Genomic DNA, 14,521 nt, shown 5'->3' with positions numbered 1-14,521 from the left:
ATCTCTGTGTTATACAGCCGGGGTGCTTAGTGTCTATACACTGTACACGTCTCTGTGTTATACAGCCGGGGTGCTTAGTGCCTATACACTGTACACGTCTCTGTGTTATACAGCCGGGGTGCTTAGTGCTTATACACTGTACACGTCTCTGTGTTATACAGCCGGGGTGCTTAGTGCCTATACACTGTACACGTCTCTGTGTTATACAGCCGGGGTGCTTAGTGCTTATACACTGTACACGTCTCTGTGTTATACAGCCGGGGTGCTTAGTGCCTATACACTGTACACGTCTCTGTGTTATACAGCCGGGGTGCTTAGTGCCTATACACTGTACATGTCTCTGCGTTATACAGCCGGGGTGCTTAGTGCCTATACACTATACACGTCTCTGTGTTATACAGCCAGGGTGCTTAGTGCTTATACACTGTACACGTCTCTGTGTTATACAGCCGGGATGCTTAGTGCCTATACACTGTACATATCTCTGTGTTATACAGCCGGGGTGCTTAGTGTCTATACACTGTACACGTCTCTGTGTTATACAGCCGGGGTGCTTAGTGCCTATACACTGTACACGTCTCTGTGTTATACAGCCGGGGTGCTTAGTGCTTATACACTGTACACGTCTCTGTGTTATACAGCCGGGGTGCTTAGTGCCTATACACTGTACACGTCTCTGTGTTATACAGCCGGGGTGCTTAGTGCTTATACACTGTACACGTCTCTGTGTTATACAGCCGGGATGCTTAGTGCCTATACACTGTACACGTCTCTGTGTTATACAGCCGGGGTGCTTAGTGCCTATACACTATACACGTCTCTGTGTTATACAGCCAGGGTGCTTAGTGCTTATACACTGTACACGTCTCTGTGTTATACAGCCGGGATGCTTAGTGCCTATACACTGTACATATCTCTGTGTTATACAGCCGGGGTGCTTAGTGTCTATACACTGTACACGTCTCTGTGTTATACAGCCGGGGTGCTTAGTGCCTATACACTGTACACGTCTCTGTGTTATACAGCCGGGGTGCTTAGTGCTTATACACTGTACACGTCTCTGTGTTATACAGCCGGGGTGCTTAGTGCCTATACACTGTACACGTCTCTGTGTTATACAGCCGGGGTGCTTAGTGCTTATACACTGTACACGTCTCTGTGTTATACAGCCGGGGTGCTTAGTGCCTATACACTGTACACGTCTCTGTGTTATACAGCCGGGGTGCTTAGTGCCTATACACTGTACATGTCTCTGCGTTATACAGCCGGGGTGCTTAGTGCTTATACACTGTACATGTCTCTGTGTTATACAGCCGGGGTGCTTAGTGTCTATACACTGTACATGTCTCTGTGTTATACAGCCGGGGTGCTTAGTGCCTATACACTGTACACGTCTCTGTGTTATACAGCCGGGGTGCTTAGTGCCTATACACTGTACATGTCTCTGTGTTATACAGCCGGGGTGCTTAGTGCCTATACACTGTACATGTCTCTGTGTTATACAGCCGGGGTGCTTAGTGCCTATACACTGTACATGTCTCTGTGTTATACAGCCGGGGTGCTTAGTGCCTATACACGGTACATGTCTCTGCGTTATACAGCCGGGGTGCTTAGTACCTATACACTGTACATGTCTCTGCGTTATACAGCCGGGGTGCTTAGTGCCTATACACTGTACACGTCTCTGCGTTATACAGCCGGGGTGCTTAGTGTCTATACACTGTACATGTCTCTGTGTTGTACAGCCGGGGTGCTTAGTGCCTATACACTGTACATGTCTCTGTGTTATACAGCCGGGGTGCTTAGTGTCTATACACTGTACATGTCTCTGTGTTATACAGCCGGGGTGCTTAGTGCCTATACACTGTACATGTCTCTGTGTTATACAGCCGGGGTGCTTAGTGTCTATACATTGTACACGTCTCTGTGTTATACAGCCGGGGTGCTTAGTGCCTATACACTGTACATGTCTCTGTGTTATACAGCCGGGGTGCTTAGTGTCTATACACTGTACATGTCTCTGTGTTATACAGCCGGGGTGCTTAGTGTCTATACATTGTACACGTCTCTGTGTTATACAGCCGGGGTGCTTAGTGCCTATACACTGTACATGTCTCTGTGTTATACAGCCGGGGTGCTTAGTGTCTATACACTGTACATGTCTCTGTGTTATACAGCTGGGGTGCTTAGTGCCTATACACTGTACATGTCTCTGTGTTATACAGCCGGGGTGCTTAGTACCTATACACTGTACATGTCTCTGTGTTATACAGCCGGGGTGCTTAGTGCTTATACACTGTACACGTATCTGTGTTATATAGCGGGGGTGCTTAGTGCCTATACACTGTACATGTCTCTGTGTTATACAGCCGGGGTGCTTAGTGCCTATACACTGTACACGTCTCTGCGTTATACAGCCGGGGTGCTTAGTGCCTATACACTGTACATGTCTCTGTGTTATACAGCCGGGGTGCTTAGTGCCTATACACTGTACACGTCTCTGTGTTATACAGCCGGGGTGCTTAGTGCCTATACACTGTACATGTCTCTGTGTTATACAGCCGGGGTGCTTAGTGCTTATACACTGTACACGTATCTGTGTTATATAGCGGGGGTGCTTAGTGCCTATACACTGTACATGTCTCTGTGTTATACAGCCGGGGTGCTTAGTGCCTATACACTGTACACGTCTCTGTGTTATACAGCCGGGGTGCTTAGTGCCTATACACGGTACATGTCTCTGTGTTATACAGCCGGGGTGCTTAGTGCCTATACACTGTACATGTCTCTGTGTTATACAGCCGGGGTGCTTAGTGCCTATACACTGTACATGTCTCTGTGTTATACAGCCGGGGTGCTTAGTACCTATACACTGTACATGTCTCTGTGTTATACAGCCGGGGTGCTTAGTGCCTATACACTGTACATGTCTCTGTGTTATACAGCCGGGGTGCTTAGTGCCTATACACTGTACACGTCTCTGTGTTATATAGCGGGGGTGCTTAGTGCCTATACACTGTACATGTCTCTGTGTTATACAGCCGGGGTGCTTAGTGCCTATACACTGTACATGTCTCTGTGTTATACAGCCGGGGTGCTTAGTACCTATACACTATACACGTCTCTGTGTTATACAGCCGGGATGCTTAGTGCCTATACACTGTACATGTCTCTGTGTTATACAGCCGGGGTGCTTAGTACCTATACACTGTACATGTCTCTGTGTTATACAGCCGGGGTGCTTAGTGCCTATACACTGTACACGTCTCTGTGTTATACAGCCGGGGTGCTTAGTGCCTATACATTGTACACGTCTCTGCGTTATACAGCCGGGGTGCTTAGTGCCTATACACTGTACACGTCTCTGTGTTATACAGCCGGGGTGCTTAGTGCTTATACACTCTACACGTCTCTGTGTTATACAGCCGGGGTGCTTAGTGCCTATACACTGTACACGTCTCTGTGTTATACAGCCGGGGTGCTTAGTGCCTATACACTGTACATGTCTCTGTGTTATACAGCCGGGGTGCTTAGTGCCTATACACTGTACACGTCTCTGTGTTATATAGCGGGGGTGCTTAGTGCCTATACACTGTACATGTCTCTGTGTTATACAGCGGGTGCGCTTAGTGCCTATACACTGTACACGTCTCTGTGTTATACAGCCGGGGTGCTTAGTGCTTATACACTCTACACGTCTCTGTGTTATACACCTGGGGCGCTTAGTGCCTATACACGTCTCTGTGTTATACAGCGGGTGCGCTTAGTGCCTATACACGTCTCTGCGTTATACAGCCGTGAAGGTTTATGGCTGCTCTTCTTAATCTCCTAAAACCACCCACAGCATATCCGATTTCTTCCCGCAGATACGACACGCCCCAAGCGGGATTATGAGGTGGACGGGCGAGATTACCACTTTGTATCATCTCGGGAAAAAATGGAGAAGGACATCCAGGGTCACAAGTTCATTGAGGCCGGACAGTATAACGGACACTTGTATGGAACGAGCGTGCAGAGCGTCAGGGAAGTGGCCGAGCAGGTATTAGTAGCCTATCTCTGAATAACCCTTGTCAGCACCCGACACCAGCAAATCCTAACACACCCTTTTCCGCCCCACAGGGGAAGCATTGTATCCTAGACGTATCGGCCAACGCTGTCAGACGCCTGCAAGCTGCACAGCTTCAACCCATCGCCATTTTTATACGGCCTAAGACATTGGAGAATATCCTGTAAGTATTTCATCTTCCGGCCTGGTAGTATTTCCATTGTGCGTCTGATCAGTATGGATTGGGGTGAAGAGTCTGGGTGGTGCTGTCACCAGATCTAGCAACCCAATGCAAGGTGCCGTGGTGATAGACTTTGATATCTGTCTCTTCAGGCAATGTAGAGATCTGAGCCTCTAGGTGACAGTCCCGGTTCCCCATACATGCTATTTCCACGATGATATAAAGACCTGTAGGTGACAGTCCTGGTTCCCCATACATAGTATCTCCAGGATGATATAAAGACCTGTAGGTGACAGTCCTGGTTCCCCATACATAGTATCTCCAGGATGATATAAGGACCTATAGATGACAGTCCTGATTCCCCATACATAGTATTTCCACAATTATATAAAGACCTGTAGGTGACAGTCCCGGTTCCCCATACATAGTATCTCCAGGATGATATAAGGACCTATAGATGACAGTCCTGATTCCCCATACATAGTATTTCCACAATTATATAAAGACCTGTAGATGACAGTCCCGGTTCCCCATACATAGTATCTCCAGGATGATATAAGGACCTATAGATGACAGTCCTGGTTCCCCATACATAGTATCTCCAGGATGATATAAGGACCTATAGATGACAGTCCTGATTCCCCATACATAGTATTTCCACAATTATATAAAGACCTGTAGGTGACAGTCCCAGTTCCCCATACATAGTATCTCCAGGATGATATAAGGACCTATAGATGACAGTCCCGGTTCCCCATACATAGTATCTCCAGGATGATATAAGGACCTATAGATGACAGTCCTGGTTCCCCATACATAGTATTTCCAGGATGATATAAAGACCTGTAGGTGACATTCCTGGGTCCCAATACATAATCTCTCCAGACTGATGTAAGGACCTGTAGGTGACAGTCCTGGTTCCCCATACATAATCTCTCCAGACTGATGTAAGGACCTGTAGGTGACAGTCCTGGTTCCCCATACATAATCTCTCCAGACTGATGAAAGGACTTGTAGGTGACAGTCCTGGTTCCCCATACATAATCTCTCCAGACTGATGAAAGGACTTGTAGGTGACAGTCCTGGTTCCCCATACATAATCTCTCCAGACTGATGAAAGGACTTGTAGGTGACAGTCTTGGTTCCCCATACATAGTATCTCCAGACTGATGTAAGGACCTGTAGGTGACAGTCCTGGTTCCCCATACACAGTATCTCCAGGATGATACCGGTATAGTTGTATAACATCTGCATAGTAGTGGTAGACCAGGCCATGACGTCTGATTATATCACCTAGTGGTACCATGTATGGGATATAGAATAGAACCCTGTGGTCCAGAAGAAACTCTGTGTCCTGCCAGTGAGAAATGATTTGAATCAGCTGAGGACTGTTCCATCCACGCCACAAAAATGTTTCAGGTTGCTCAATGCGAACCCATGGTCCATGCTATCAAATGCTGCAGAGAGATCCAGAAGGAGCAAGATTGAACAGTCACCTCTGTCTCTTGATCAGAAGATCATTAAGCACATACACCAGGGCTGTTTCGGTGCTATGTCTTCTCCTGAATCCTGAGTAGAATGGCTCATAAATATCATTGGTTGTCAATGGGTTTCTAGCTGATTTGCAACCACTTTTTTCAATAACCTTTCCTAGAAAAGTAATGTTTGATACTGGTCTGTAGTTGGTCATGCAGTCAGGATCTAAATTAGTTTTTTTAAGAAGAGTTTTAGCAATTGCTTCCCTTAGTGGTTCAGGAAAAGTTACTGTCTGCAAAGAGCATTGCACTATTTTAGCACATACTTGGCCAGTTAGACCCATACACCCTATTAGAACCTTGGTTGAGACAGGGTCAAGGTCACATGTAGTGGGATGTAACTTTTGGGTAATTTTAGCAATGTCTTTTAGATCCATTGGGTCAAAGCTGGTCCATGAAGAAAGGTGGCTTACATTGGCATTGGCAGGCTTGGTAGTTTGGCACTCCTTTGATGGCACGGTGGGGTTTCCAGCATGGATAGAGGATACTTGATCTGCAAAGAAGTTGCAAACTCAGTGCATCTTTGAGAGGGTTTCATCAGGCTGCAGACATGCTGGCTTGCAAAGCATCTCCACTTTTCTCCATACATAGTATCTCCAGACTGATATAAAGATCTGATCTGGATATGGTGACAGTCCTGGTAACCTGTACATACTGTAATATCTCGTGTCTGTATCTAGTATCTCCAGCATGATAGAAAAATTTGGGCCCATAGGGGACAGTCTTGCTTTTGTGTATCTGGCATCTCCTTATTGATGGATAGATCAGGGACCATTGGTGACAGTCCTGGTTCTATGTATCTAGTATCCTTATTGATGTATCGATCAGTTTCCATTGGTGACAGTCCTGGTTCTGTTTATCTAGTATCTCCTTATCAATGTATAGATCTAGGTCCATTGATGACAGTCCTGGTTCTGTGTATCTGTTATCTCCTTATTAATGATTAGATGTGGGATTATTGGCGGCAGTCCTGGTTCTGTGTGTCTGGTATCCATATTAATGTATCGATCAGGTTCCATTGGTAACAGTCCTGGTTCTGTGTGTCTGGTATCCTTATTGATGTATAGATCTAGGTCCATTGATGACAGTCCTGGTTTTGTGTATCTAGTATCTCCTTATCGATGTATAGATCTAGGTCCATTGGTGACAGTCCTGGTTCTGTGTATCTGGTATCTCCTTATTGATGGATAGATCAGGGACCATTGGTGACAGTCCAGGTTCTGTGTATCTAGTATCTCCTTATTGATGGTTAGATGTGGGACCATTGGTGACAGTCCAGGTTCTGTGTATCTAGTATCTCCTTATTGATGGTTACATGTGGGACCATTGGTAACAGCCCTGGTTCTGTGTATCTGGTTTCTCCTTATTGATGGTTACATGTGGGACCATTGGTGGCAGTCCTGGTTCTGTGTATCTGGTATCTCCTTATTGATGGGTAGATGTGGGACCATTGGTGACAGTCCTAGTTCTAAGTATCTGGTATCTCCTTAGTGATGGTTAGATGTAGGACTATTGGTGGTGGTCCTGGTTCTGTGTATCTAGTATCTCCTTATTGATGGTTAGATGTGGGACCATTATTGGAAGTCCTAGTTCTCTGTATCTGTTATCTCCTTATTGATGGTTAGATGTGGGATTATTGGTGGCAGTCCTGGTTATGTGTATCTAGTATCTCCTTATTGATGGTTAGATGTGGGACCATTGGTGGTATACTGGTTATGTGTATCTAGTATCTCCTTATTGATGGTTAGATGTGGGACCATTGGTAGACAGTCCTGGTTCTGTATATCTAGTATCTCCTTATTGGTGGTTAGATGTGGGACCATTGGTGACAGTCCTGGTTCTGTATATCTAGTATTTCCTTATTGATGGTTAGATGTGGGACCATTGGTAGACAGTCCAGGTTCTGTATATCAAGTATCTCCTTATTGATGGTTAGATGTGGGACCATTGGTGGCAGCCCGGTCCTGTGTATCTGTTATCTCCTTATTGATGGTTAGATGTGGGACCATTGGTGGCAGCCCGGTCCTGTGTATCTAGTATCTCCTTATTGATGGTTAGATGTGGGACCATTGGTGACAGTCCTAGTTCTAAGTATCTGGTATCTCCTTAGTGATGGTTAGATGTGGGACCATTGGTGACAGTCCTGGTTCTGTATATCTGGTATCTCCTTATTGAGGGATTATTGGTGGCAGTCCTGGTTATGTGTATCTGTTATCTCCTTATTGATGGTTACATGTGGGACCATTGGTGACAGTACTGGTTCTGTATATCTGGTATCTCCTTATTGATGGTTAGATGTGGGTCCATTGGTGACAGTACTGGTCCTGTGTATCTGGTATCTCCTTATTGATGGTTAGATGTGGGACCATTGGTGACAGTACTGGTTCTGTATATCTTGTATCTCCTTATTGATGGTTAGATGTGAGTCCATTGGTGACAGTACTGGTTCTGTGTATCTGGTTTCTCCTTATTGATGGTTAAATGTGGGACCATTGGTGACAGTCCTGGTATTGTATATCTAGTATCTCCTTATTGATGGTTACATGTGAGTCCATTGGTGACAGTACTGGTCCTGTGTATCTAGTATCTCCTTATTGATGGTTAGATGTGAGTCCATTGGTGACAGTACTGGTCCTGTGTATCTAGTATCTCCTTATTGATGGTTAGATGTGGGACCATTGGTGACAGTCCTGGTTATGTGTATCTAGTATCTCCTTATTGATGGTTAGATGTGGGACCATTGGTGACAGTCCTGGTTCTGTATATCTAGTATCTCCTTATTGATGGTTAGATGTGGGTCCATTGGTGACAGTCCTGGTTCTGTATATCTGGTTTCTCCTTATTGATGGTTAGATGTGGGTCCATTGGTGACAGTCCTGGTTCTGTATATCTGGTATCTCCTTATTGATGGTTAGATGTGGGTCCATTGGTGGCATTCCTGGTTCTGTATATCTGGTATCTCCTTATTGATGGTTAGATGTGGGACCATTGGTGGCATTCCTGGTTCTGTATATCTGGTATCTCCTTATTGATGGTTAGATGTGGGACCATTGGTGACAGTACTGGTTCTGTATATCTGGTATCTCCTTATTGATAGTTAGATGTGGGTCCATTGGTGACAGTCCTGGTTCTGTGTATCTAGTATCTCCTTATTGATGGTTAGATGTGAGTCCATTGGTGGCATTCCTGGTTCTGTATATCTGGTATCTCCTTATTGATGGTTATATGTGAGTCCATTGGTGACAGTCCTGGTTCTGTGTATCTGGTATTTCCTTATTGATGGTTAGATGTGGGACTATTGGTGACAGTCCTGGTTCCGTGTCTCTAGTATCTCCTTATTGATGGTTAGATGTGGGTCCATTGGTGACAGTACTGGTTCTGTGTATCTAGTATCTCCTTATTGGTGGTTAGATGTGGGTCCATTGGTGGCATTCCTGGTTCTGTGTATCTGATATCTCCTTATTGATTGTTAGATGTAGGACCAGTGGTGACAGTCCTGGTTCTGTATATCTGGTATCTCCTTATTGATGGTTACATGTGGGACCATTGGTGACAGTCCTGGTATTGTATATCTAGTATCTCCTTATTGATGGTTACATGTGGGACCATTGGTGACAGTCCTGGTTCTGTATATCTAGTATCTCCTTATTGGTGGTTACATGTGGGACCATTGGTGACAGTCCTGGTTCTGTGTATCTAGTATCTCCTTATTGATGGTTAGATGTAGGATTTTTGGTGGCAGTACTGGTTCTGTATATCTAGTATCTCCTTATTGGTGGTTAGATGTGGGACCATTGGTGACAGTCCTGGTATTGTATATCTAGTATCTCCTTATTGATGGTTAGATGTGGGTCCATTGGTGACAGTACTGGTTCTGTGTATCTGATATCTCCTTATTGATGGTTAGATGTGGGACCATTGGTGGCATTCCTGGTTCTGTATATCTGGTATCTCCTTATTGAGGGATTATTGGTGACAGTCCTGGTTCTGTGTATCTGGTATCTCCTTATTGATGGTTAGATGTGGGTCCATTGGTGACAGTACTGGTATTGTATATCTGGTATTTCCTTATTGATGGTTAGATGTGGGTCCATTGGTGGCATTCCTGGTTCTGTATATCTGGTATCTCCTTATTGATGGTTAGATGTGGGTCCATTGGTGACAGTCCTGGTTCTGTGTATCTGATATCTCCTTATTGATGGTTAGATGTGGGACCATTGGTGACAGTACTGGTTCTGTATATCTGGTATCTCCTTATTGATGGTTAGATGTGGGACCATTGGTGGCATTCCTGGTTCTGTATATCTGGTATCTCCTTATTGATGGTTAGATGTGGGTCCATTGGTGACAGTACTGGTCCTGTGTATCTAGTATCTCCTTATTGATGGTTAGATGTGGGACCATTGGTGACAGTCCTGGTTCTGTATATCTAGTATCTCCTTATTGATGGTTAGATGTGGGACCATTGGTGACAGTACTGGTTCTGTATATCTAGTATCTCCTTATTGATGGTTAGATGTGGGACCATTTGTGACAGTCCTGGTTCTGTATATCTGGTATCTCCTTATTGATGGATAGATCAGGGTCCATTGGTGACAGTCCTGGTTATGTGTATCTAGTATCTCCTTATTGATGGTTAGATGTGGGACCATTGGTGACAGTCCTGGTTCTGTGTATCTGATATCTCCTTATTGATGGTTAGATGTAGGATTTTTGGTGGCATTCCTGGTTCTGTATATCTGGTATCTCCTTATTGATGGTTAGATGTGGGTCCATTGGTGACAGTCCTGGTTCTGTGTATCTGATATCTCCTTAATGATGGTTAGATGTGGGTCCATTGGTGACAGTCCTGGTTCTGTGTATCTGATATCTCCTTATTGATGGTTAGATGTGGGTCCATTGGTGGCATTCCTGGTTCTGTGTATCTGATATCTCCTTATTGATGGTTAGATGTGGGACCATTGGTGATAGTACTGGTTCTGTATATCTGGTATCTCCTTATTGATGGTTAGATGTGGGACCATTGGTGACAGTCCTGGTTCTGTATATCTAGTATCTCCTTATTGATGGTTAGATGTGGGACCATTGGTGACAGTCCTGGTTCTGTATATCTAGTATCTCCTTATTGATGGTTAGATGTGGGACCATTGGTGACAGTCCTGGTTCTGTATATCTGGTATCTCCTTATTGATGGATAGATCAGGGTCCATTGGTGACAGTCCTGGTTCTGTGTATCTAGTATCTCCTTATTGATGGTTAGATGTGGGACCATTGGTGACAGTCCTGGTTCTGTATATCTGGTATCTCCTTATTGATGGATAGATCAGGGTCCATTGGTGACAGTCCTGGTTCTGTGTATCTAGTATCTCCTTATTGATGGTTAGATGTGGGACCATTGGTGATAGTACTGGTTCTGTGTATCTGATATCTCCTTATTGATGGTTAGATGTGGGATTTTTGGTGGCATTCCTGGTTCTGTATATCTAGTATCTCCTTATTGATGGTTAGATGTGGGATTATTGGTAGACAGTCCTGGTTCTGTATATCTAGTATTTCCTTATTGATGGTTAGATGTGGGACCATTGGTGGCAGTCCTGGTTTTGTGTATCTAGTATCTCCTTATTGATGGATAGATCAGGGACCATTGGTGACAGTCCTGGTTCTGTGTATCTAGTATCTCCTTATTGATGGTTAGATGTGGGACCATTGGTGACAGTACTGGTCCTGTGTATCTGATATCTCCTTATTGATGGTTAGATGTGGGTCCATTGGTGACAGTCCTGGTTCTGTATATCTGGTATCTCCTTAGTGATGGTTAGATGTAGGACCATTGGTGACAGTCCTGGTTCTGTATATCTGGTATCTCCTTAGTGATGGTTACATGTAGGACCATTGGTGACAGTCCTGGTTCTGTATATCTGGTATCTCCTTATTGATGGTTAGATGTGGGACCATTGGTGACAGTCCTGGATCTGTATATCTGGTATCTCCTTAGTGATGGTTAGATGTAGGATTTTTGGTGGCATTCCTGGTTCTGTATATCTGGTATCTCCTTATTGAGGGATTATTGGTGGCAGTCCTGGTTCTGTGTATCTGGTATTTCCTTATTGATGGTTAGATGTGGGACTATTGGTGACAGTCCTGGTTCCGTGTCTCTAGTATCTTCTTATTGATGGTTAGATGTGGGATTATTGGTGGCAGTCCATTTGTTCATTGACTGTGGTGGTCATTCCGACCCGTTCATACACAGCAGTTTTTCGCTGCGGTGCGAACGGGTCGGAAATGGGCATGCGCGGCAGACGCATTGCACACACGCGTCGTTGCCTGGTGACGATTGTCGCCGGGCAACGACGCCGCCAGCGACAAATGAGATCGCAGCGGCGACCGCAAGAAGATGGACAGGCGGGAGGCGTTCCGGGGTGGATACTCACCATTTCCAGCCGTTTTTTCGGGGAGTGGTAAGAAAAACGCAGGCGTGTCCAGGTGAACGGAGGGCGGATGTTTGACGTCAAAGCCGGGACCTGCATCGCTGGATCCGTCGCACTGGGTAAGTAGGTCTAGGGCTGGTCTTGGTTTGTGTGAAACTTTTTTACCATATCAGGGCTGCACAAGCGATCGCTAAAATACACTCCCCCATAGGCGGGGATTAGTTGATCGCACCAGCAGCAAAAAGTTGCTTGGTGCGATCAACTCGGAATGAGGGCCCGTATACGTTACTGTTAGTTATCTCAGCGCTGGTTCTGAGTACATAGTGTGATCTATCTGCATCTTGGTTTCAGTTTTAACATTGATTAATCTTTTTTTCTTAAATTTGGTGGATTCTTATTAGTTTAGTTCAGTTTTCTGCAATTTTGTTTGGCCAGAAATGTAAATTTCCGGCTGTGTAACTATTGTGCTGATTGTTCTTCTCTTCTCTTCATCCTTCACCCGCGCAACAGAGAAATTAACAAACGTCTAACCGAGGAACAAGCTAGAAAAACATATGAAAGGTCAACAAAACTGGAGCAGGACTTTACAGAGTGTTTTTCAGGTGAGTGCAGCGCTGCAGGTGAGGCTCGTCTCATTGCGCCACTCGTTACGGTATCCCTGTGCGCAGCGCGATGCCTCTGCTCCCCAGTAGATGGTGAGTATTGCTGGTGATGGAAGCATTCAAAGGTGCTGGTCCGGTAACAAGGGCGCAGTAAGGTCCAAATACTGTCCAGAGGGTCCAACAGGGTACTGGCTAATGCGGTTCGTTGTGTAAAGTACCTACGACTCCCTCAGAAGCATGTAGTCCACCCCAGGTGCTGGTTCATCCTCATATTAGTGTTAGCGCTTTTCAATCTTCTGGTGTTATTGGTGAAATGTTCCTGTTGGGAAATGTGTTTGTGTTTCGTTCCCGCTCTGATAATCTTCTCTAATTCTTCTCTCTTTGCCTTCTTCTCTACAGCGGTGGTCGAGGGAGAAAGTTTTGAAGAAGTCTACCATAAAATAAAAGGGATCATTGAGGACCTCTCAGGGCCCTACATTTGGGTTCCTTCTCGTGAAAGACTTTAAAACCAGCCTCTTCCTCCAACCCCACCGTGAAGCAGCGGAGACTCCTCTCTCTCGGAGCTTTGTATGTCAGGAGGCAATAAGGCACTCTGGATCCTCCATGGCCCTGATGTCGCCACCCCTCCCTGGAGTGCCTTATTACTTCTATAGGGGCTGATATCCTCCCACATAACAGGAGACCAGAATGTTTGTGTTTATATATGTTTTTTACGTGTGTATTTAAACATGCACAAAACTATATAGACCACAATCCGGCTCTTCTGTTCCTGCTTGGCTCCTCGTGGGAGTGGTTTCTTTGTGGTCCCGCCCCTGCTGTATGCAGTTGGGTGTGGACTCACAGTCACACCTCATACAGTGCATAGGGCCTGTTGTATAAAAAGACTTTTAGTCATGGTTTTTTATCTCGCTGTCTGCGTTTATCTTGTGCATGCGTCTTATACTGGAAGGGGGCGGGGACTCTGGATTCATGGACAAATACCCCTTTCTCCCCTCAATCCCCACACACATGTCCTTAGAGTATGGGGCAGTATGAACATTATCTCCCCCCGTGAGGGGCAGTAGATTCATGGATGTCTCCTTAGCTCTCAAACAAAGCCATGGAGGGGTTAAGTGTGCAATGCTCTGCAGGGCTCTGGTAAGGAGCTTGAAAGAAACGCTCTGCGGACTTTTTCCCAAGAGGTGCTTAGGATGCGATGCTCTTCAGGACACTGGGTACACATCGGGGCCCTGCAGGGCTCAGGCAGCGAAGGGTTACATACAGTACAGTAATAAAAAATAAAACTATTTTATGTGGATAAATAAAATGTTATATATTTACTGCTGCGTGGGTGTCTCTGTCTGCAGGGTATACAGTATACCGGCGCCGCACCCGTTCCTGAGCGCCAACGCCGGTTACACCGAAATCACATAACCAAGGCTGGTGCGTGTGTTATATATGTGTATAACGTGACCTTAGTAAGGTGGAGGTGTAGTGTGAGGTCAGTGTGAACAAGCTCTATTGGGTGAAACGCGCGTTGACTTCCGGCGACTCATGGTCCAGGGCACCAAGGGGAGATCACTAGCAATGACCTACAGTATAGCATTCACTACTAGAAGCGCAGCTATCCTCGGCGCTCTCTCACCAGCGTGTAATGTCATGTGATAACACTGCGCAGCAATCTATATCTACCATTTGTTGAGCAGAGAGATAGACCTGCATGTAACCTCAGCGTTAAAAATGGATGTGTG

The 14,521-nt window shown here is 45.4% G+C and overlaps 1 protein-coding gene across 3 annotated transcripts in view; it reads left to right on the top strand.

Moving 5' to 3' along the window:
* DLG4 (discs large MAGUK scaffold protein 4) overlaps nt 1-14,110 on the top strand; it is a 196,591-nt gene extending 182,481 nt beyond the window's left edge. For 2 of the 3 annotated variants that reach the window (XM_063950410.1, XM_063950411.1), the window contains 4 exons: nt 3,867-4,039; nt 4,120-4,229; nt 12,700-12,791; nt 13,191-14,110. In XM_063950410.1, coding sequence (XP_063806480.1) covers nt 3,867-4,039; nt 4,120-4,229; nt 12,700-12,791; nt 13,191-13,297 — 482 coding nt within the window. In that variant the 3' untranslated portion in view covers nt 13,298-14,110. Of the gene's footprint in view, nt 1-3,866; nt 4,043-4,119; nt 4,230-12,699; nt 12,792-13,190 lie in introns of all 3 variants that reach the window. The other variant, XM_063950409.1, reaches the window with a different exon arrangement.
* Nucleotides 14,111-14,521: the final 411 nt, after the last annotated feature.

This window comes from Pseudophryne corroboree, assembly GCF_028390025.1.
Source record: "Pseudophryne corroboree isolate aPseCor3 chromosome 6 unlocalized genomic scaffold, aPseCor3.hap2 SUPER_6_unloc_1, whole genome shotgun sequence".
Taxonomy (NCBI): Eukaryota; Metazoa; Chordata; class Amphibia; order Anura; family Myobatrachidae; genus Pseudophryne; species Pseudophryne corroboree.
Note: the sequence above shows the minus strand (reverse complement) of the source record. Positions and strands in the feature narration are given on the sequence as shown.